The sequence below is a fragment of the Chaetodon auriga genome, chromosome 23, assembly GCF_051107435.1.
Source record: "Chaetodon auriga isolate fChaAug3 chromosome 23, fChaAug3.hap1, whole genome shotgun sequence".
Classification (NCBI taxonomy): domain Eukaryota; kingdom Metazoa; phylum Chordata; class Actinopteri; order Chaetodontiformes; family Chaetodontidae; genus Chaetodon; species Chaetodon auriga.
Genome location: NC_135096.1, coordinates 18,033,413 through 18,058,009, shown reverse-complemented (window position 1 = coordinate 18,058,009; position 24,597 = coordinate 18,033,413). Strand labels below are relative to the sequence as shown.

Sequence of the window (24,597 nt, the reverse complement as noted above, 5' to 3'; positions counted from 1 at the left end):
CTGCTCGGTGTCTTCACCCGGCAGCCACATGTGTCCTGGTTTCAGTCCTCAACCCAGCTGGCATAAATGCTGGCATAAACAAAAAAACATCATAAAAAAACGTCTTGTGTCTTGCCTCTCTGGAGGCAAGAACATAACGTGTCGTTCCTCCAGGACAGACGTACTGCTGAATCATCCTGACAATACAGATACTTGTCTGACGGTTTCATCTGACCTCTTTCACCCGAACAGGCGTGTATTCACGGCTTCTGGCAGTTTGGGAACAAACGGTTTAATTATTCTCTCAGAAACCTCAGGACAGTATGATGGAGGGTTTTATGCGATCTCATTGAAAATAAAATGGCTGAGCAGCACAGCAGTGATCAATCGGATAGCAGGTGAAGATCAGACCATCTGTAACCTCCGTCACAATCTCTTAAACTCACAGTCTCACGAATAACCATAAAATGCCATCTAAATCTGTTAAACCTCATCAAGCCTCTGGAGCTATTCATGACTCCAAATCTCCTTAAGAAACCTTCAAACGCCCAAAACCTCCCCGTGGACCACTTGAGCCTGATCAACAACCCTTGGAGCATCCGAAGAACCTCTCAGATTTCTTCAAGGACCTGTGACTCTTCCTAGTGAATCTGTTACAAATCCCAAAACCCACTCAAAAACCCCAGGAACAGCATCTGGAACTATCATAACCTCCTTGTTGACACGTAAAGGAGTTCTAAAGCCTCCATGAAGACTAGAGCTTCTGCAACCTCCTCAGGGCTTCTGGACCATCTACACAAACATCTGGAACCTCCCCAAGAACCTTTGAGGCATCCCAAAGAACCCCGTAAACTTTGTTCAAGGACCCTTCAGACCTTCATTAGAACCTTTGGAAACTAATCACAACCTCTGGAAGAAGATCCCATCAAACCTAAATCTACAAACCCTCTCAACAAACTCAACACCTTTAACCACATAAACCTCTCCAAGGGCCCCTGAAATCTCTTCACAAACACACTGGTCCTTGAAAACATTCTCAGTAATGTCTGAAACCGCCTCAGAACCTTTGGAACACCTCTTCATGTCTATGGAACTCTTAACGGGACCCTTGAACTTCTGACACCTCATTAAAGATGCCTGAAATCCTCTGCAAAATACTTCAGAACCTGATGAACCTTGGGGACGTCCCCAATGACCATGTGAACCTTATCAAAGGCCCCTGAAATCTTTTCCAGAACCCTTCAAACCTGTGGAAACTCCTCAGAACCATGCATGCAAACAACACACCCAGTCTGGACTGAAATAAACAACACCTGACCGTCAGAGTTCAGGGAACAGGAGCAGTGATTTAATGATTCTGAACTTGATGGAACACCAGAATTGACTCAGAGCGCCACTCAGTGGTTAGAGATGCGAACAGCACCGTGACAGACGGTGACCTTCATCAGCCACACTGACCTTTAAGAGCAGCTGAGCAGTAGAAACTGAAGCTGAGTGACATGTTTGTCCTCTGGCCTGACCAATCACAGCAAGCGTTTCGTCCTCTCGCGCTGATGGAAAACAGCTGCTTTGACTTCAATAACTGGAATGTGAGCAGAATGTTGGAAAGTAGTATTTGGATACTTAAGTTCTGGTTCATTAACGCAAAAATACTACTATCACATATCATGCAAGTATTCTCAGCTTCAAGCAGTAAAAGTACTGGCTGTGCTGTAAAACGTCTCCTCTGACCCTGATCCTCTTCTGCATTATAGTATCAGAGCATTAATACTGATGCATCAACGTTTGAGCAGCATTTTACTGCTAAACCGTACTTGTATTGGTATTTTTACCCAAGTAAAGGATCTAAATACTTCTTCCAACACCACCTAAAAGTACTACAAACCAAAAGAGCTCCTGAGCAAACTGTGAGATTAGACTGGAAGCTCTGGAAAAATGTCGTAAGTGGACCTTGAGGTGGAATCAGTTCGTTTCCTGTTTCAGCGAAGCTCCCGGCTCACCTTCATTGGTCAAGATTTCCCTTCTTGTTTAGAATTTCTGACTTTCATATGTGTTATTGCAGTTTATTGGTCTTCTTGCTTCAAAATAAAACAGACAAGAAATGAAATGAATAAATCGGTTTGTCCTTTATTGCTTCCATTTCTCTGTCTGCTCAGATTCATACACTTTGCTGTATTTACATCTCAGTGTTTCCACTTCCATCTTTCTCTTTTCTCTCCAGACACACAAATACTCTTTTCATTCAGTTTTCCATTTTCTCCTGCTAATCTTTCCTTCTGTCTCCATACTTCCAGGTTTCCAGTTAAATTCTTTACACTTTCTGGTTAATAGAGTAAATCTGAACCTCTTACATTCGCACAGAGAAGATATTTAAGTTCCTAAATTCAAAGTTCATCATCTTTCTGACTCTTACATCTTCTTACTATCTGCTACTTCGTCGAGGCGCCATGACTCATGAAGATGGAGATTGAAGGTGAAATAAATGCAACAGAAAAGAGGTGAAGATCCAGCAGAAGCAACAAAAACAAGATAACAGGATGAGAGATGAAGAGGAAACAGGATTATTTACAGTACCAGACAACCTTATTAATTATCCTGTAATAACATAAAAAATGGGACTGTTAAATCATGTTGAGTCAAAATAAAACATTAAAATATTTCCAGTGAAGAAGAATCAAAAACAGCTCAGCGTGAAATCACAATAGTAATAAATATATTCAGCTCGTTTCACTTTGTTCAGGACGACGTTTTGATCCACCTGACCTAAAACTAATGATCAGAATCAGGTTACCTGTGACTGATTTAATGTGAGGAAGTGTAAAGAAACGATTGGTATATTAGTTTAGATGTCATAAGAATGCGCAGAAATCACAAATGAAATGTTATGATCAAGGTTTCTCTCAGTCATTATGAGGTGGTGTGAAGCTTTAAAACACGACAGCTTAAACACTTTATCCTATATTGTGATTATAATAATAACATTTACTCTGTGATCTCAATCAAAACAAGCTTTTTATGTCAAGATCTCCAAGTGAAATAATTCCACGTCCTCTTTGGTCAAAGGTTGTGTTTGCTACAGTAAGCCAGAGAGAAGTTGGACGTACGTGGATGTGGATTTCGATTTTTCTTACTCGTGCGAGACAACAGAGCATTTAAAGCAACGAAGAAATAAGAACGTATGTTTGTTATCTATGCAAGCTGTAAAAAACGACAAACTAAATCAAGCAAAAGACAAAATCGCAAGATAATTTGAGTTTAAGTACAAGAACTGGAATTATTTTTTGGGATCAAAAGGAAATTATTGTTTGTTGTCTTGAGATTGTGACTCTGCATTCGTGAGAAAAAGCACGAGGGCTAATTCCACGCATTGTCCTTTCCAGGCTTCTGTAGTTTTCGTCGCGTCAGTGTGTGTGTGTGTGTGGCTCCTGAAGACATGTCCTTTATCAGAGTGCTCCAGGCCGCCAGGCAGTCCAGTCCAGTGTAGTCCAGTCCGGTTCAGTCCAGTCCGGTTTGCTGAGGCAGTGCAACAGTGAACAGTTTTAAACCTGACCTGCAGAAGACCCCGACGTCGTCACATTCAGGTCGGACTGTCTGTGACCTCTAAAATCTGAGATTGAGTACGGGGCAAAGACTCACAGGGATACGTTTCATCTACTTCCCACCTGGTCCAAGCTGCGTCCATAAACTTTGTCTATCCATCACGAAGTCTCAACCAATCTCTGGCTCAGTTCTTGTTGGGTTCCTGGAGACTCGATAAAAACCTCGTCAACCTCTTCTTCTTCCTCCTCCTCGCTTTCTGCTTCAAAGATGGCAGTCATGGGGGCGGCGTAGAGGCGGCAGCGAGCGGCAAAACGCCGGCTGGCAGAGCAGGGAGGAGTGAGGGAGCGAGGTCGCATACAGGGGGAGGAGAGGAAGAAGAAGGGAGAAGAGGAGGACGAGGTGAGGAGGAGGTGACTGTGCATCAGATCCCTTCGCCTCCATCTGAGCGTCATGGAGAAGTTCTGAGTGCACAGAGATGTGGGAGACACTGGAACGTCCAGAGTCAGGTGGGCATTGATATCGTACGTGTCCGAGGTGGCTTTGACTTGGTCTGGCGGTGGTGATGACGCCCTCTGGTGGTCGGCAGGTGTCGCAGGCGAACCAACTACGCGAAGCCGCTCAACAGCTGAGATTCGAGAAGACGAATCAGAGCGACTACCTTTCCTCAGCAAGAGAGCCTTAAAGCTTTCGCTCCTCGCTGATCTTTGACTTTTGAGAGCCGCGGGTCGCGCCTGGCTAGGCGGGAGATCAGTGGGGGTGACCGAAGGGGAGGAGGAGGAAGAGGAAGACGAGATAAGATGTCCTTCATCTTCAGAATCCCTTCTTCCTAGCATCTTTTTCTTAGACCTGAGACAGACAGAAAAAGACCAATCACATTAGCAAAAGACTTTGCACCATTCTGCTGTGGAAGTGACCACAAAACAAATAAAGTTGGGAAGGTGGGAAGAGGTAGAGGCCGGAAAACTAGAAGCACCTGAGTCCAGGAAGAAGGAGGATGGAGGCAACTTAGTTACAGAGCAAGGAAGAAGCTTACTATTCGGGAAACAAAGATTAGAGTTTGGTAACAAGGGGACAGAAAGCTGCCACTGAGGGTACAAGAGATTCCTATTTCTGGGACAGTTCGAAAAGCTACGCAACCAAGGAACTTAACGGGCTATCAGTGCTAGTTTATCTGGTTAAACCTACACAGGGTCAAGAACTGCATCTATTACACATTCAGTAGCCAATCACAGGCTTTACCTGCGGTCAAACCCCACCTACCAGAGCTTTCACGCCGTGCCTTCCCAAACTGCACTGCTCCACAGAAGCAGAGGGAGGAATCGAGCAGACATGTGAGAAGATGGGTGATTGGTTGTTTACAGCAGCAGCGCTGTTGTGCGTTTGTGTGTTCGTACCTGTGGATGACAGTGAACAGATCCTCTGTGGTTCGTGGTCGACCAGAGACAAACAGCTGATCTGCCGAAACGCTGACGAACAAATCAGCTGGTGAGACAAACAAAGAGAAAATTGAAACTGGCATTTTTACTTTCAGTCACACATGAATTAGAATAAAAGGGAGTCTGTAATTCAGCAGTTTTCTGACAGAACTGGACCACGTATCTCACTTTCCAGAACAGCTGCCTCCGCTCACAGCTTGTTTTCAAACACATACAAAAGCCGCATTACATGTACCTACATTTATTATAATGGCTGTACTGACTAAAAAGCATCTGCCTGCAGCTTGTCTGACATCCAGCATGCTGGGACTGCAGGGTAGCACTGGCCCAAATAGGGTTTTTAAGTGGGCAGTGGAGAAAAAGTAATTGATGATGAAAAAAGCTATGAGGAAATCTGTTGACGCCTTCATCAATGAATAAAAACAAGACGAAAATGTTTGGAGGGACGAGCTGGGAAGAGATCCACTAATCTGTGTGTGTGGTACTGAGTTCAGACGCACTTGCTGCGTGTCTCATAAACTGCATGGAAAGACGAGAACAGACATATAGGTAAATTTAACATCTGATGTCAACGTAAACTGTGTAGAGCGACAATCACTGGTAAGAACCAGTGACATCTGCTGACCAATCATCCTGAAATTCATGCAAAGGTAAACACTCTTAAATGTTCTAACATTATCTCATTCACCAACCTGAGCTGGTGTCTTTCACTGAACCTGAAATAGAATACAAGCTTAAAGAAACCGCCACTACACCGCAGTGATCGGAGAAGTGAATGACTCAGTCAGACTCTCGTCAAATCTAGCAGCCCTATAAATGCCAGAACTGTCTCTGCAGCCAAAAGCTTCCCAACACGTCCGACACGACAATGTCACTGAGGAGCAACAATCGAGATGTGACATCTTACCATCTGGAGGTCCCCTGGCCTCTTTCATCTCCTGCCTTCTCCTTTCTGATCCTTCCTTACTCTTCGCTTCCTCTTTTTCCTCTGGTTCCTCTATCAGCAGGTCTGGAAGCGACAGCTCCCCCCGCAGACTGTCAGTGGACAGCGCGCTGCTGAGGGAGTACTTGCTCTGACCAATCAGAGCACAGGAGCTCTCCGAGTCACTGGTGTCTTGATCACATACTCTCGTCGTCATCATCCTCGCGCTCATTTGCATTGTTCCCTCTTTCACCACATCTTGTTCATCTCCAGATGAGGATGAAGATGAAGATGAAGATGATGATGATGATGATGAAGAAGGGGAAGGCTCCATTGCTGATGACATCATTAGCAGTTGCCTTCCTGCCCTCCTCTTCCTCCTCTTCCTTGCTTTGTCTTTTTTCCTTGTGGTGGATGGCATCATCATCACCGTCTTTATCCCACGCTCTTCCACCCTCTCCTCATCCTCCTCATCTTCAGCTAGTGATGACCTCATTTGCCTCTTATAAAATGTTTTCCCGTCATCCTTATAAAGTCTTGTCCTGGTGACCACGGCTGAGCAGGGTTCGGTTGTTCCAGGTTGAATGCCCCCCGTCTGGGTGCAAGTAGCTCCATGGGCCTCTGAATTCCCAAAGGTGCGACAGATCTCAGAGATTCCACATGTTCCTGAGGTACCACAGTTCTCCAAAGTAGTCATGGTCTCACTCATAGTGTCTGAGGTCCCTCTGATACCACTGGTGCCTGAGATACCCATAATTCCAGAGGGGCCACAGTTCCCATGGATCCCCATGGGCCCTAAGATGCTACTGGTCCCCATTGTGTCCCAAGTTCCTGAGGTACCACAGTTCTCCAAGGTACCCATGGTCCCATTTAAAGTGTTGTCAGCCCTTACAGTATCCAAGATTCCAGAGGTGCCCATAGTCCCTAAGGTGCTATTGGTCCCTGTGGTGCTTTGAGTCAGTGAAGTACCAGTGACCCCAAGGGTGTCAAAGGTCCCAGTGGTGCCTTTGGATGCTTCCAGTGTATTTCTAGATGCAAAGAGTGGTTTCACGGTTTTGGGTGAGGTCAATGAGAGATCTGGCTTCTTGTGCAAAATTGGTGGCTTCTGCCTCTGAGGGGAGCTGACAGGTGAGTGTGTGGTGATGCCAGCGGGTGTTGTGTTTACAGACAAAGACGCATCATTCACTGAGTGTGCAGGTAAAGCTTCTTTGCACATCAAGTGCTTTGGTGAAGGTGTATTATGGGTCAGATGTGTGTGGAGAGGAGTGCAGAAAGAGTCAGCAGGAAGCTGTGATTGACTGTTTTGCCCAGGAAGAGGTGCTGTCATTTGTCCATTGCTCTTCCACCCATCTAGTCCTTGTCTGGCCTCAGATGATGCCTTGAGACCCAGAATGCAAAGATCAGGCTTCTTTGGCAGGATTGGCTTCTCTGGGGAGCCGAGCTTCCTGGGGCTACCTGTCTTACAGACTCTATTACTATGTTTTAAATCACTATATGCTCCGGAATCTCCTTTGGCTGCACTGTGACCATGCATTTCTGAATTATTCTTGTCATTTATACTGACTTCAACTTTGCTCTCTGACAGTTTTATTCTACTTTCTTTGTGAGACTCTTGTTTTGTTCCAGAGAGGGTCCAGTATGAAGAATCTGTGTGGCAACCATCCTCAGTGTTTTCCAGTTTTTCTGCAGGCTCAGTTAGCTTAGCATCTGCTAACACTATATCTGTGACCTGTTGTTGTAGCAAAGAAGGATATCGGAGAGTTGTGTTGATGTGGTTTTTGTTTTTACCATGAGACACTTTGCCCCAGGGACTATCAGGACTGGAGACTGGATTGTTTGCCAGTGTAGCATACATGTCTGAATCTTCGTTCTCTCCTTCATTGTACTCGATGTCTTGAGTTTCACCATTGGTCATCTTACACTCAGAGCAACTCTGGTTAGCTGGGTTAGCAACAATGCCTTGTAGGTTCTGACAATGAGTATAAGATGACTCATCATTGGGTGTCCTGACGTCACTTTTTGTTTGGTTGCAGAAGCCATGATGTAATTTGCATTCAGGCAGCTGAGCATCAGCGTTGGCTGGGCTATGAGGGCTAGCATTACTCATTAAATCACTGGTCATATGAGCTTCATTGCTACCAATATGACAGACAGCATTTTGTGATCCAGCTCCATCTCGTTTAGCATCAGTGTTGGCCAAGCTATCATGATTAGCATGAGCCAACACAGCACTGTCTGGGTGAGATTCTTTTCTTGGTAGATCATGGAGAGTATTAGCATGGTTAGCATTAGCTGACAATCTGTCGTCTTGGCAGTGGAGTGCAGCATCAACAGTAGCAAAACTGGCTAGCTCGATGCTAGTGAGGCCCTCCTGGTTCTTGACAGAGCGAAGCTTGACACCCTGCAAAGCCTGGGCTGTGACCATGGGGTAGGGGGTCGTGGCCACTTTAATACAAAGTTTTGGAGAACTGCCATGGTCTGCTGGGGGGAGTGGGGCGATGGGGGATGTGGGGAAAGTAGGCAGAGGAGGAAGAGGAGGTGGTGGTGGTGGAGGGGGAAGGTGAGCGATTGGCAATTCTGGGAGTTTTGAAGGGGATGGAAGCGGGGTAGTTGAAGGACAAGGGAAGTTGGTCAATGATGCCATGGAGGACACCAGAGCATGATTGGAGGTATGCCTGATGGCATAGGAATAGGGGGGAGGAGGAGGCCGGCAGGAAGGTGGGAGAGGAGGAGGAGTAGGGAGGGATGAAGGTGGGAGAGGAGGAGGAGGAGGTGGCGGAGGCGGGGGAGGGGGAGGGGGAAGTGAGGAAGGTGGAGGAGGAGGAGGAGCAGCTGAGAGTTTGTTGATAGAAGAAGGAGTAGGCATGCATGGCTGAGAAAGGGGAGGCGCAGAAGGAGGAGACTTGTGAATGGCGGAGTAGAAGACAGGAGGCAAAGGCGAGGAGCATTCTGGTAGAGGAGGAGGAGGAGGTGGAGGAGGGAGAAGAGAATACTTGGCAGAGGAGTCTGAGGAGGTACAGGAGGACAGGGAGGAGGTGGAGGAAAATGAGGAGGAGAGGGAGGAGAAGAGTGACGACTTCCTCTCTGGCACTGGTGGCTTTGGCCTCCCTTCACCCCGAGACCTCATCCTGGGCAGAGAGGTGACGACAGGGGACAGGGGGGAGGAAGAGGGGTGTAAATAGGAGAAGGGGGAAGTTGGGGGGAGGGAGAAGGCTCCAGGGCTCGCTGCAAGAGGGGAGGAGGGGGTGAGGGGGGAAGAAACAGGAGTACCAGGAGTGGGGGTGTTAGATTGGCTGGAGTAACCACTGGAGGGTGAAGCAAGGCGCTGGAGCCCAGCCACGGAGGAGGCAGCTGGTTGGGTGTTGGGAGTAAATCTCAGCCCCTCCTCCTCTGAGCCTGGAGACCCAGGGGTGAAGACGTGGGTGTGGGAGTGGCCACGTCTCGGTGGGAGGTGCTCCGAAGGAGGATACTCAACGGAAGTTGCCGTCTGGCAGTCCAGACTTAAAGGTTCAAAGGTAGTGACTGTCCCGCAGTTAAAGCCACTCTGGCGCCTTTTGGTGTTGCTCCTGGGCACCCAGGGATCATGGAAGGTCTGAGGAGACAACGTGGACGTCCTCTGGGTGGTGGGCTCCAGACAGGGGCTCCGCTCTAGACGGGGACTGGAGGAGGAGCGGAAGGGTTTGTTGCGACCGGGACGGCGCCTCAGAGAGTCAGAACGTAATGGTGGAGGAGGGGGGCGCTTGGACTTGCGGAGGGAGATGCTGCGGGTGATGGTGCGAGAGGAGGAGGAGGTGCTGCACTTCCTCTTCTCCCGGCTTAGCAAGGGAGAGGAGGTCATTTTCTCTGAACACAAGGAGTTGCTGTCAGTGTGAGCGGGAGAAGAGCGACCGGAGGAGAGCAGGGGCTCACAGTTCCAACCTTCCTCAGAAACACATCCCATCTCCTGGGTGATGCTATTCCAGTCACCGCCGGTCTGGCTGCTGAGGACACTGGAGGTGGGGGAAAGAGGCTGGTAGCTCCACGTCTCCCCATTATAGGAGTCACCACTGTGGGAGCACTGGTTGTTCTGTTGTCTGGAGGTCTGGTCATCCAGAGCCTGGTAGCTAAACTGTGACTCTGAGTTTGCAATGGAGGAGGAGGAGAGGTAGTGGGAGGAGGAAGAGGAACCGTGATGTTGGCCAGCATCGTTCAGGAGCTTATCACTGGGGTAAGACCACTCTGATTGCAGGGCACGACTGGGTGTGCCCGGCAGAGAGGAGGTAATGGGAGAGGAAGGAAAAGAAGAAGAGGAGGAGGAAGGAGACTGGGGGATGACTCTGGCAGTGGGGTCAAAGAGCAGCAGGGGCTGGAGGTCGCTGGGGAAACCCTGCAAATCCTGCATGTGGAGAAGAAAACAGGAAGACAGAATATTTTTACTTTGTTTTAATTTCTGATCTACTTGTGACAATGAGTTCTCCTCAACTGACCTGGCAACAAGATGAGGAGGCACTGAGTGTCCTGTAGGAGGCGCTGTTACAGCTGGCCTCAGAGTTCAGAGAGGAGTTGGTTGCCAGACGTGGGAGGCTGTGGACCTCTGAGGAGGAAGAGCAGCAGGATGAAGAGCGGTCATGACAGGTGCTGACAGGTGAGGAGGAGGTCAGGGAGGCCATGAGGCTGGACATCCCCTGTCCTTTAGGGGCTCGGATCCTCCTTGCTGATAAGTGGCCCTTCTCACTGACTTCTCCCTTGTCCTTGTCTTCCATCTCCTCCCCTTTGTTCTCCTGCTGGTGGGTAGAGGCGCAGGAGGCAGGTCGACCCACGGTGGGGAACTGATCAGGAGGAACTGAAGGGACTGACGGTGAGTCTGGAGAGACAGAAGTTCAGAACAGAGGAGATAAAGGAAAAGAAGAGGAAGACATTGAGTGATGGAGAGCTGTGAGAAGGGACGTGAATGGAAGAGGAAGTGATGGAGCTTATACCCAGCTTGCGGTTGACATCACCAGGTATCCCAGTAACTGTCTTACGGCGGCTCAGGTTACGGGATCGCCGGGATAACGAGTCAGTGTTGGAAGCCACTCTTCGAAAACTGGCCTGACGATCAAAACTCTCTCCTGAGGGGAGAAAACACAACAAACGCAGGAATAAAAGAAACCTCTCGAAGTTCATGAATTTATCGAAAAAGAGATTCTGTCAGTTTAAAAGCCTGAATCTGTGTTGATTCTCAATCCGACTAAAGCTCCAAGTCCTGTGCTGGGTTCAAGTTTCAAGTCTAGACTCAAGTTTGAAGACAGGCTTAAGTCCAAAGTCTGAGTCAAAGCTCAATTATGAGTTGAGTTCTAACTTCAAGTAGAGATTCAAGTCAGAATGTAATCCAAGTCTGAGTCAAATCCCAAGCCCAGGTCAAGTGTCAAGTCTGAGTTGAGTCTCAAATCCAAGTCATGCCACAAGTCTTATTGAGTCTCTAGTCTAAATCAAGCACCAACTTTAAGCCTAGTCTCAAGTGAGAGTTCAAGAAAAATCAAGTTTCAAGAATAAATTGAATCTCAAATTCAAGTCAAGTCCAGCGTGAGTTGAGTTTAGACTCCTGATTCAAATGAAGATCCTGAATTGGTTCTTAGGTGTGAGTTGAGTATCAAGTCCACATCAAACTTCAAGTCTGAGATTAGTCTCATGTCAAATCTCAAGTTTAAGAGTCCTTAATATTCAAATCTGGATCAGGGTCCAGTCACCTACCTGTTATATTGATGGGGACTACATCAGCTGCAACCGCCTCAGCCTGCTGCCTCATCCTCTCCTCCGGGGTTGGAAGTCGGGGGGTTAGCTCCATCTCCACATCGAGCGCTGGCTCATAGGCGGGGGCCAGGACGTTCCAGCCGGAGGCGGGGTGGACGGGGTTGAGGACCAGTGGAGTCAGAGGTCGAGTGTTATTCAAGATGAACCTCTCATCTTCATCTGAGAAAGCTGAAGACTGAATACACACACACACACACACACACACACACACCCACACCCACACACACACTGTTAACATGCACGTTCTTTTCGCTATCTTGCAGTCTAACTAAGCCTGAAATGATGAGTTTAAACCGAGTGGAGCCTCCACTAAAGTGCTGACTGTGGTTTAAAACTGGTGCCTCAGATTTAAAGTCTAACTGCAAAAGGGTCTAATTTAAACCCAGGACAGTTTAACATGCCAAATTTAACCCCAATCAGAGCTAAATTAGAACCTAGCCTCGAAGGTTAAATTTAAAAACTCAGGTTTAATTTCAGATGAGACTTATTTTGTGAGATTCAATTTCAATCCCAGACTCGCTGGATAGAATCTGTTGTAATCTCTTGAGCCTGGTTTAACCTGGTAGATTCAAGTTTTACCCAGTAGGTTCAGTTGAGCTGCAGTGGAGTCAAATCTACCGCAGTGGGGTTGGATTAAACCCTCCTGCAGCTGAATTTAACTTAATTTAGTAGATTTAACTCAGCCTGAGAGTGTTGAGCAGAGTCTGTGATCTGTAGAGTTAGGTTTAACCACAGTGGACTCTGCTTTAACTACAGCAGAGACAAATCTAAGACAGATTAAGTCTGGATGAACACAGGACCGTTTCTTAGCTCTAGAAAAACCTGTCCAGCATCTCATGGAACCTGATAGGGTCAAGTTTAACTTCAGCAAAGCCTTGTCTAACCTCACCTCAAGACAGAATCTGATGTAATCTTCAGTAGAGTCCAGTTTAGAATTAAGGAGGCGTGTTAAACCCCATAGAGTTAAATTTCACCCCAGTTAAATCCAGTTAAACTGCAGTGGAGGCAAATTTTGTGGTTTATGGTTCGGTTAAACCCCAGTTCAAGATGATCGTAACCACAGTATAGTCCAACCCAGACAGAGTCAGGTTTATTTAACTCGCTATATCAAACTGCCAAATGTATTTAATCTCACCGAGTCTGGTTTAACCCACTGGAGTCTGGATTAACGCTGATAAAGTTTAATTTAACCGCAGTGTCATCTGGTTTTACATGGTTGCATTAATCCCAGTAGAGTATAACTCCAGTTTAGTTTCAGTTAAACGCTCAAGTTCAGTCCCCAGAGATGCTGGTCCTGCCTGATTCTAGTTTGGCCCCATCAGCATCTCATGTCAGGGTCTGGTTTAACCCCACAGAATCTTAACTTTAACTGTAGTACATAGTTTAACCCCAGCAGAATCTAATAAAGTCTGGTTGGGTGTGACCAGGACAGTACTCTAGTTTAGTCTAGTTAATTCTGATCTAGTCTACTTTAGTCTACTTTGATCCAAGTTTACCTTTCTCCTCCAAACTGAAAACCTGAAACAAACTGAAAAACAGGAGCGAGAGAGAAAGTCCAGGACTCTGGACCTCTGAGAGGAGGGAGGAACAGCAGAGAGGATAAAACAGAAGAAGAAGAATGAAACGATATAAGTGAGAGAGCAGGAGGGAGGAGACGCACAGCGGTTTAATAACCGCAGTACTTCAGTTTGAACAGCAGATGGCAGTAAAACAACGTGACTCTCCTCTAATGCAGGGAGTTCAAACCAGACCAGAACCGGATCCAAGCAGATCAGACGACATCCAGCTGGATTAGAGCAAGTCCTCAATTAAAGTGAGCTTATCTGGTTTGAACAGTCCAGTTTTTTCTTTCTGCTGTCTGCTTCGACTCCACGACACGTCAGAGGGAAGATGTACTTTTTACTTCATTACATTCATCCGACAGCTTTAGTTACTTTGCAAATGATTCATTTTCACACACAAAACATGTGAAGAGTTTAGAAAACATGATGCTTTGTCTTAAATTAAACTTCCCAACAGTTCATACAAGAACAGCTGAAACAATTAGTCGTTTCAAATCATTTGATGGTTCCAGATATTTTCAGAATCAATCGATTCATGGAGGACTTGTACTTGTACTTGTAACAGTGTGGTATTTGTACTTTTATTGAACACTGGTTGTGTATCAGCAGCAGTAATAATAATGAACCTGTGGCAGCTGTCTTACATGCAGAGGTGGAATGTAACTAAAACTATTATTCAAGTACTTCACTTGAATACAGTTTTAAGGTACTTGTACTTTACATGAGTATTTCCCTGTTCTGCAAACCTATACTAAAATTCTCCGAGTCCTTTAGAGAAATAAACCAGAAAAAAATGTTTAAAAATACATGAGCACTTTCATGTTTAATACTTTAAGTGTATTTGAATATGAATACTTCTCCTGCTGGTGCATCACACACAAGTGTCCTCTATGAAGGAGGTATTTGTATTTGCTGTACTGCAGTTGTTTCAGACTCATTAATATTCACAACACTGTGCCCATATTAATATCATGTGTGCGTGTGTGTGTGTGTGTGTGTGTGTGTGTCACTAACCATCTTCCTGCTTTTGTCCCTCCACCTGCTGCGTGCTCTGCTGCCCTCTGATTGGTTGAGCCCAGAAGAGGACAGGCTCTGTGGGCGGGGCTGAGAGCTGCCTGGTAGGCTGTAGCCATGCTGAGTCAGCCCGTTACATGCTATACACACACACACACACACACACACACACACACACACACACACACACATTCATACATCCATGAGAGAACAGAAGCAACATGAGACAGTAAAGACGCTCACACAGCAAATAACCAAAAAAATCATCTAACGACAGGCTATCGATCAATTCATCAATCAATAATCCAGCCAATTTTGTGATTATTTTGGGCAAAAACATCTCAATAAAAGCACATCATTGTGATGTTTATTCGTTAAAGTGCAGTTAATCAATAGATCAGCTGAAAACATGTCAGCCTGGTTCCTCTAAATCGATCGATCAAGTAGAAATTCGGCTTCACAGTCGGTGCAGTTGAGATGAAAGGAGGTCCTTTGTCTGTGACATGTAGCACTGCAGCTGCTGTGATGCAGTCTGCAGCACTGTGTGTGTGTGTGTGTGTGTGTGTGTGTGTGTGTGCTGCAGCTCTCTGCAATCTGCTCTCAGTATTCAATAATCGAATTCATCAGTTAGAGACGCTAAAGTCACCAAAATAAGAGCTTTAAAGTCTCTGTTTCCTGAGCAAATATCCGATGTGTAAACACACGATTTGTGCAGCAGCAGCTGCAATAAAACCCACAAAATGTGGTTTTATTCAGTGACGTGCTGAAATACTCAGATCTTTTACTGAAGTTGACATACCACAGTGTAGAAATACTCTGTTACAAGTAAAGGTCAGTACTTCAGTGACACTTGTATCTGCCATTATTCTGTGAGCCAAACCAACAAAGTGTCAGTGCGTCTCTCGGTACCGTCTGACTTCCTGTCTGTGGCTCTCAGCTCTAAGCTCATTGGTTCCTCCTGAAGATCTAAATCCTCAGAAAAAAGCCTCATTAATGTTTAGTTTCAGTCAGTCACTGCAGCTTTTTATCAAACAAACAGGAGGACAGAGTGCGTTTGCTGGGGACTACTTTCAGCGGTGGATTAATCTGCATTTGTTGCTCTGGTGAGTGTTTGTGGCAGCAGGACGGGATTATCAGCACAGGTGTTGTTCCCTGTTGACCTCTGACCTTGCACATCATCAGCGCTGCCGGCTCGCCTTTTTCCAGGGATGAAGATCAGACTGTTCTGGGGCTTCTGGGTAGTGTAGTGAACAGACCACTTCCTGTCTGCGTCCCCTGCTGCAGAGAGGGAGACACAGAGTGCAGCACAGTTCAGTGTGTGTGACTGGTTTCTGTGTTTAATCTAGTTCCAGCACACACACACACACACACACACACACACACACACACACACACATACACACAAACACACACACACACACACACACACACACACACACACACACAGAAGTGATGATCAGTGTTGCAGCTCTCAGCACTCCTCAAGGTGACCCGGGACACACTCAGTACCAGAGGGCTTTTATTCTGAAGGAGCAGCAGATTGATTCGCTGTGGTATTTCGTGGACAGGTGTGAAGTTAACGGCTCAGTCTTCAGCACTTCAGAGGCTTCAGCTCTGAGATATTTCAAGCTCTCAGTGATTAGCAGAAATGAAACACACTGCAGTCACCTGGAAGACATTTTTGTCCAATTCTTCCCCACATGAGAAGAAATGTGGGGTTCGGCGTCTCCCTCAAGGACGCTGACGTGGAGCAGAGGTGACAGCAGCTGATATATAAATGCAAACAACTAATTTACTTAAACAGACATTTGAGCCCAGTTTGTCACATCACAGAGGATTTAATCATGAAGTCTCCAGTTACTGATGAAACCACTCAGACAACAAACAGCACAGCTCAACACCCACGCCGCTCAGTGAAGGAACAAACACGGCAGACAGTCCACCAATGACCTGCAATGACTTCAATTAGAGACTATTTAAATGCTTTAAAAGCAACTTTAAAGACCGCATGAAGTCTGAGATACTGAAAGACAATGACACACAGAGAAATCATGCAGAGCCTCCATCAGGTTTAATTCACTCATTCATCGCTCCTCCTGACATATAAAATGTTGATTTTTTCCACGTCACCTTATGTTAATAATGACTTTCATTTGGACTAATATGAACTCTGATGTCGACATTTCGGCCTCCTGGACGCTCGCAGACGCTGATGAATGAACTGTGCTGCCGACCGAAGGTTGAGAGCTCAGATGACAGAGAGCCAAGACTTTTGGTCAGCGTTCGCTGCGCTTTCAAAAAAATCTGAAGCCAGGCCGCACGGCGAGCGCCACGTTTCGCCACGTTTCGCCACGTTTCGCCACGTTTCTCCACGTTCACACATAAACTGTGCATGAAGAGCGGAAATGTTTGGGAGTTACAGACGGTTTTTCAGATTGCAGCTTCCATGAGTTACAGAGTCATCACCTAAACCTGCAGCAGTCTTTAACAAATGCTAGCTATCAAAAAGCTGATTTAGCCCAATAATGACGGGAGTGAACTGTTTGTGGTTTGAATAATATAAAGTAACTTGAGTCCAGACAGAGGCTTTGAGCTCCGTTCACAATTTTTTTGAGATTTTTGTGACAATCAATCGAATCGCTGCAAACAATCATCACACGTTTCACTCAAACATTTTTATGCTTTTCACGTAAACGGGCAGGGAGATGATTCTAACTGCCACCCGCCAGCCAATCAGAGAGCAGAGTTTTCGGTCACTGTGGTTAATTTGGTTTACAGTCTCTTCTGGAGGTGTCTGAGAGTCCTTGAGGAGGTTCCTAAGAACGCTGAGGGTCTCCAGAATCCCAGGGGCCCTTGAAATGGTACCAGAGGCCCTGGGGAAGCTTCCCAGGGTCCTTGAGGGGGATGTAGGGGTCCTTGAACTGAGTACAGAAAATTAAAGGGTCCTTGAGGAGGTCATTGAATAGGTTCTAGGGGTCCTTGAGAAGTACCAAAGGTTCAAGTAGTCCATGTGGAGGTCCCAAGGGTCCTGGAGAGACTTCTTAAAGTCCCTGAAGAGATTCAAATGGTCCTTGATTGGGTTCTGGAGGTCACTGGGGGGTTTATGGTCCTTGAGGAGGTTCCTGGGATCCTTGAGTCATTTACCTGTATTGTTGCTATGGTTACCTGCAGCTTAACACACCCCCGAGCCCTGATTTGGAAGCGTGGCTGACCTGAACTACGATTGATTTTAACACCTGACAGCCAATCAGAGAGCTGCATGTTATGAGGTCATTTTTAGAGAACTATCATACTCTCTCTACAAACACACAAGTGATGCTCTCTCACCCAACATCGCAGATCTGAAATCAGTTCATCATCACCGACACACAAGAACATGAATATAACACACACACACACACTGACACAGACAGACAGACAGACAGACAGACAGACAGACAGACACACACACACACACACACACACACACACACACACACACACACACACACACACACACTCACCTCTGCTCTTGTTGAGATATTTGAGGACGGATTTGATCGCCGCTCCGATCAGAACCATAACGACGCCACACACACTCACACACACACGCACAGTGGACACACACACACTCCTGAGGCTGCAGCAGACAGAGCAGCAGCAGTAATGCAGCTCCACTCTCCTCCCACCGCTCTCTCTATCTCACTCGCCCCTCGCTCGCTCTCTTTTTCTTTCTCTCACACACACACCCCCACACATACACACACACACACACACACACACACACACACACACACACACACCATTTTTGGCAGGAAGCCAGCACACGTGTGTGTCCTTCATGTGTGTCGCCAGGTGATGAAGGTTACCCACAAATGCTGCATTAACACACACACCAAACATGATGCTTTGAAGATGAAGGGAGATGAAGAAAGACCATTGAAATTGTGTGTGTGTGTGTGTGTGTGTGTGTGTGTGTGTGTGTGTGTGTGCGTGTGTGTGTGTGTGTGCGTGCTTTAAATGTGAGGCTGTTCATCTTTTATTCTGTGTGTTCACTGTCATCGCCGTGTTTCTCTGTGTTCTTGAGTTTCTGTCTTTGTGAGGACTAAACTGAGCGAGGACATTTCAGCCTCTCTCACTGTTTGCAGAGACAGGACCAAGGTGAGGGACAGACCAGGTCCTGGCGTGCCTCCATGGATCCCTGGGAAGTACCAGAGGTCCTTGAGGATATGTAAGGGGTGCTTGATAAGGTACGAAAGGTCTTTGAGGAGGTCTGCAAAGGCCTGGGGGGGACACTAGGGACCTTTAAAGAGGGTCTTTGAGGTGGTTCCACAGGTCCTTGATAAGCTACCAGAGGTCTTTGAGGGAAAGATCAAATGGTCCTTGATGAGCTCAGCAGGGTCCTTCAGAAGAACCAAAGATAATAATATAACACACAGCATACTGCAGTGTGATGGGACAGACAGGAAGCAGCTGTCAGGCCGTCACATTTCAGCTGATTTTCGTCTTTCATGGTGGACGTCCTGAGACACGTCTCCAGTGAAAATGTCTGCTGTCCTGGAGCTCAGCAAACATCGTGTTTCAGCTGGATGATGCCGGATTTCTGGCATCATCGTTCAACAGAGGCTGAGGACTTCTGAACTGACAGCAACATTTATGTTAATGCACAGATCACCTTCATCCTCACCTTCATCATCAGTCTCAAACTGGGACAGTTCCAGTCTGTAAGTGTGCCAACTATCTGGGCCAGCGGAGCAGCTAATTACTTCTGTCTTCATGCCTGACAGCCTGTCTGTCTGTCCGTCCGTCTGTCGGCCTGTCGTCACCTCTCAACTGTTTTAATTAGTTTAATTAATTAGTCAGTAAGTAGGCCACGCTATCATCATGTCACAGCGTGTATATATAGTCAGAATATGTTCAACTCTGAACTCTGAGCAGGAACAAGGTCTGTTTCTTTGAAGTCCAACCAGAAAAAAGAGGGGCGGGACTTCCTGCCTGACCAGGATCATCAGGATCTTATGACACTGTGGTCCAAAACCCGGACCTACCAAGTCAAACCGCTTCAGGTTCTGAGTGGACTCATTTATGGACCCAGTCAACCAGCAGCGGCTGAAGCTAACAGGTAGCAGCTGTCGCATGGCAAAGCCTGTTCATCTGTTATTACAGGAATTAGCCATTAGCCTAGCGTATGGAGCTGCAGCTAATCCCTGCTCACACACACACGCACACACACACGCACACACACAGATTATACACACAGGGGAGTTAATTAAGGGAGAACATGGAGAGTCAGAGTGTTTGTGTTTCTGTCTGAGAGAGTGTGTGTGTGTGTGTGTGTGTGTGTGTGTGTGTGTGTGTGTGTGTGTGTGTGTGGTTTTGCATGTTATCTGAGAATAATATCTAAGTGGAGCTGCGATACATTATTGATCAGACGTGTATTGGAGTTATCAGAAGAGATCTGCAGGCAGAAAGGAGCTGTGTTCTGATTTACAAATGAAGAAGAAGAATTGTTCAAACTGGACCAAACCAGGACAAACCAGGCTAACAGGCTGTTTTCACAGCAGATATTTGGACTTAACGAGGCAAAAAAACAGCAACCAGAACGAAACCAGGCCAGCTGGAACGAGTAGGAACCAAACTGGGCCAGAAACTTAAAGGTCCAAACAGAACAAAAGCAGGACTCACTGTGGACCAAACGGAGCCAAAGTCGGCCCACTGGGGGCCCTTCGCGACCAAATAGTACCAAAGCAGGCTAGCTAGAACCGTTCCAGACCAAACCGAGCCAATGTTTGGTAGCTGGGAACATTTGGGACCAAACAGGACCTGCTGGGTTAGCCAGGTAGGCTAAAACCAGACCAGGGGGGTCACTTGGGCACAAGAAGAAGTAAATGTTCTAGTCTAGTTACTATATGCCAACAGTCCACGACAAAGACCATACTACCCATAATTCCTAGCAGTACCTCTGTGTAGAAGGGGCGTGGTTTGTGTGGCCTCCAGCCCAGCACTCCTCCCTCGGCGTGGTCGGAAGCAGAAGATGCCGGTCCGGTGAGGCCTGCTGGGCCGGTAGCGGTACTGCGGCGGTGCCTCCGGCTCCCTGAAGGAGGGCGGGGCGCTGAGAGGCGAGGGGACGGGCAGGGTGTAGCCGGGACGGGGCTCCGGGGTCGGGGGGCACGAGCCTGTTCGGCTCCGCTGGGCGAGGACTGGGCAGGTGGAGCGTGGCAGATGAAGGGGTGGAGAGGTCGGGTTCGGTTTCCCATAAGCTTCTGGAGCGAGGAAAAGCTTCCCATGAGCCTCCGGAGAAAGAGACGGGTGGATATGAGGGCGAGGTGGGAGGTGCTGTCGGTGGTGCCAGGTGCTGCTGCCTGGATACTGAAGGTGAGGTGGGAGGGGCTTTCTGTCACCCGTGGGCGTCCCCAGCCTGTTGGCGCCACTTGCATTCATCCCCAAGATGGCATCGTGGTGCTGGTGGATCTTGGCACTGAGAAGGCGGCGGCGCAGGCTGCCCTCCGTCTTGGGCTGCAGGGCAGCCATCTTGCGTGGAAGAAGCTCATCACACTCTTCATCAGGACTCGTGTTCCAGCAGCGCGCCACGCCGGGTCCCGGCCCCTCGCCGCCCAGACACTCTACGTATGAAATCATCCTGGCACCTGATTGGCTGTTTGATGTCCGGCTGCGCCCTCAGGACAGATCGGACACGATGAGCACGATAAAAACTAGTTCCTCTGGAACCATCTTTTCACAATAAAAGCCTCAAAGAACTTCCAACCTTTCATCATAAAAGCTCCTGGTGTCTGTTTTTTACTTTTTAATTCAACTTCACAATAAAGCATTCAGCCCTTCCAAAAACGTTCTTTCCATAGAAAATATTCAGCAAAATCAACACTTCGATCCTTCAAAGTCGAATTCGTGCTTTTCTCACTCTTCGTCACAATCTCAGACGGCTTCAAAATAAATGAACAAATGACATTTTTCAAAGTAAAGACACTGAAGATTCAGTGGTCCAGTTCAGAGCAACACGACAAACTTCAGTCCCTCAGAAAAAGCCTCACACTTCCAGAACCTTCACAATAAAAGCACAAACATTGTTCAAAAGCTCAAAAATGTTAAAGTTCTCCACAAAAAATGTGTTCCGCCTTTCATAAACGATTCTTACAGAAAATCTCAAACTTTTCCATCAGATTCGGCTCGAAAATCTGTGGAACAGCTTCAGGACATCGATCATGCCAAATGTTTTTCAGTCAGCCACGAGTCAAACTTTCAGCAGCTTCTTCTCATTCCTTCACGATAAAAACCTCAGACCTGTCACCACCAAACATGAAGCCAAACAACAGTGGACGCGATGCTCCTTCAAGTGAGACGTGCGTTGTGTGTTTCGTCTCCTCTCTCCGGCTCTAATCTTCTAACAGGGATTATCCAGGTCTGCAGATGGCCTGAGAGGCACAGGTATTTACCTCAGCGCACCACATGTTGCTTGATGCTGCGCTTCTGTGTCAAACTGGCTAATTCTACATTCAGATCACAGAATCAGAGAACACTGATGATGATGAGTCTTCTTCCTCTGAGCTTCCTTTACTATCCAGAAATGATTCATCTGCTGCTGAAAATAGTCCCAACAAACACTCTGTTTCCTCAGACTGTCTGATAAAAGCTGCAGCTGTCTGAGGAAATAAAAAAGCTTTAAAACACGTTAAACTGTAAATCTGTCAGGTGTTTTCAAAGATCCAGGTGTTGAGTGTGAACCAATAAGCTTAGAGAGGCACAAACAGGAAGTCAGAGACAGAATGACACCAGACTGAACCTTCAAACTATGTTTCATCGGCTCTGTCATCATTTATGGAAGAAGAAGAAAACCGTCCCGCTCGCGACCTCGATCTCCACGATCTCATCTCGGGATGGACGAGCCTGCGAGCCGCTCGTGGTTCAGCTGAGAGCTCCAGAGCGAGCAAGTCAGTGGACCTCGGTCGCTCCAGAGGCAGAGAAACACACAAAATCAGTTCAGAAAAGTGTGAAAAAGCGTCTGCAGGCAGAGAGGAAATGGTTTGAGTTTCCCGTCACGCTGATTTAATGATGGGCTCATTAGTTCAGTGTGCAGAGTCATGACGTGGTCACCTGACCAACACACAAAGTCCCATCAACCTCCAGCCTCTGTGTCCTCTGATGGCTTTGATTTGGTTCTTCTAGTGAAGTCAAAGTTCTGTTGAGGGCGAAGAAGAAAGAGGAAAACTGCTGTGTACTCACTCTTCTGCATTTATCAGCGTTCACCTCATGATGACTGAAGAAAAGAGGATGAACTGGTGTGAATAACAGAGAGAAGACGGATGTTCTCTGCGTGGATCCTCCGAGCGAGGGGACAAATAAAGCCTCTAACTGTGCAATTAAAAGCAAATTCAAGCTACAAAAAGAAAGCAGCAATGAATCACGTCGATGTCTGAAGCGATTGTGACATTAAAGGTGCAGCGTCTGTGTTTCCATCCAGGACGAATCGTCTCCAAAGCTGCTGATTGTGATGTTGATCCATTCAGTCAACATCAGTGTGTGTCTGCGTCGCAGGGGAACAGCTGTGTTTTGGAAGCTGAATGGGATGTTTCAGCCTGCCTCAACAGGCCAGCAGTGATTACTGAGACACACACACACACACACACACACACACACACACACACACACAGAGACACGCGCGCACACACACACACACACACACAGACACGCGCGCACACACACGTGTCAAACCAAAGAATGCCTCATGCCTCCAGACCCAAAGCTTCCACTTTTGCCACGAGCCACAAAGATTCAATTTCAACACAAAATATCACAGGAACCATTTGAGCTGCAGCGGCAACAGCAGTACTACAAGAAGTGAAGTACTAGTACCAGTACAAGCAGTTGTAACCATAGTAACGGTGCAGAAAGAAAGCACAAAGGACAGCAGCAGCTGTAATCTGGAAAATACTAAATCCAGTGCACACTTCGCCTCCATTAATCTCTCTCCCTCTGCTCAAAATAAAGCTCGCTCGACCCCCTTTCTTGCTGACAACACACACACAAACACACACACACACACACACACACACACACACACACAAAAGAAAAGGTTATGGAGATAACAGTGTGTGTGTGTGTGTGTGTGTGTGTGTTAACAGAGTCCTGACAGCTAGCGGACAAAATGACCTACATCTGAGTACACACACACACACACACACACACACACACACACACACATTCACACACACACGCACACAGCTGGTGGAGTCTTCAGAAGCTCGGTGAAATTTTTGGCAGCACACACACATTCAGTACAAGTGCACACACACTCTTCCATCTGCAGCATTTCTCCTAAATTCCTCACTGGAAACTTTGTGTGCATCGTCTCTCTCACCTTTTAAGCAGAGCATGTCGTCCTCGCTCGCCCGCCGTTGCTCGATGTCAGTGTGTCTGTGTGTGTGTGTGTGTGTGTGTGTGTGTGTGTGTGTGTGTGTGTATATGAAAGTGAATCTCAGCAACAAAGGCTGAAAACACAAGTTCAAACACAGATTCCTTCCTCGCTCTCCCTCTGTCTCGTTCCTCCACAATAAAAGCCCCCTCCTTCCTCTCTCTCTCTCTCTCTCTCTCCTCAAACCAATCCTCGCTCGACCCCAACTTCCCCTCCCCCATCACACCCCCCCACCCCCACACCCCACACACAGTGGTGCAAGAAGTATTCCGACCTTTAAAAAGAACTGTTTTGCCTCTGAGATGTAGTGGAGTATTGTATTAAGTTGAATAAAATGGAATTTCTAAAAGTACAAGTACCTCAAATATGTACTTGAGTACAGTATTGGAGTGAATGGACTCTGTGTTGATCACAGCGACTGACCAACAAAGTATTTCCCCAGCAGCCAATCACACAGCTGCATGAGAAGGACGAGAAGTCCCACACACATGTTCACTCATACACACACATGCATGCATGCATGCATGCACACACACACGCACACACACACACACACACACACACACACACACACACACACACACACACACAGACCTGACTGAATGATGTGATGCTGAGGTGGGTGATGGGAGATGGAGTCCTCTTGTCTGCTCTCTTCCCTCCACAGCAGACATTTGCCTCTCCAGACAAAAATAGCTTCATTAATCACCTTAGCATGCCCTGGATACACACACACACACACACACACACACACACACACACACACACACACACACTAATCCAGTTATTCAGCAGTATATGAATCATCTGTAAAATATTCCGTCTGGGTTTAACGCTGCATAATGTTGTTACATAACAGACTACAGATTTTACTTGTCGCTCTTCAGCAGGAAACAAAGCTGTCAGCTGCTGTAAAATATCCAAATGAATCATCAATTTATGGGTCAAAATAAAATTAACTTGAAT

The 24,597-nt window shown here is 46.9% G+C and overlaps 1 protein-coding gene across 6 annotated transcripts; it reads right to left on the bottom strand.

Moving 5' to 3' along the window:
- Positions 1 to 2,086: 2,086 nt before the first annotated feature.
- nhsl1a (NHS-like 1a) lies at positions 2,087 to 24,297 on the bottom strand. 6 transcript variants are annotated; one of them, XM_076723246.1, is made up of 11 exons: positions 17,729 to 18,117; positions 15,393 to 15,503; positions 14,226 to 14,365; positions 13,146 to 13,220; positions 11,590 to 11,824; positions 10,836 to 10,967; positions 10,344 to 10,720; positions 5,863 to 10,252; positions 4,914 to 5,001; positions 4,780 to 4,812; positions 4,232 to 4,365 (listed from the first exon to the last, which is right to left on the bottom strand). In XM_076723246.1, exons 1-10 carry the CDS (start codon positions 17,784 to 17,786, stop codon positions 4,788 to 4,790), a joined length of 5,631 nt encoding a protein of 1,876 aa, XP_076579361.1. In that variant the 5' UTR covers positions 17,787 to 18,117; the 3' UTR covers positions 4,232 to 4,365; positions 4,780 to 4,787. The 6 variants fall into 6 exon arrangements, with proteins under 6 accessions (XP_076579359.1, XP_076579358.1, XP_076579355.1 ...); XM_076723245.1 differs by having other exon boundaries at positions 4,252 to 4,365; positions 4,759 to 4,812; positions 17,729 to 18,116; XM_076723244.1 differs by lacking the exons at positions 4,780 to 4,812; positions 17,729 to 18,117 and adding an exon at positions 24,226 to 24,297 and having other exon boundaries at positions 2,087 to 4,365.
- Positions 24,298 to 24,597: the final 300 nt, after the last annotated feature.

Coding starts and splice junctions, on each gene's coding strand:
- nhsl1a (XM_076723240.1), bottom strand. CDS start 17,786: ATGGTTCTGATCGGAGCGGCGATCAAATCCGTCCTCAAATATCTCAAC. Junction 14,366..15,392: donor CAGCGCTGATGATGTGCAAG/GTCAGAGGTCAA, acceptor GTGTGTGTATAG/CATGTAACGGGCTGACTCAG. Junction 13,221..14,225: donor GGGACAAAAGCAGGAAGATG/GTTAGTGACACA, acceptor CCCTCCTCTCAG/AGGTCCAGAGTCCTGGACTT.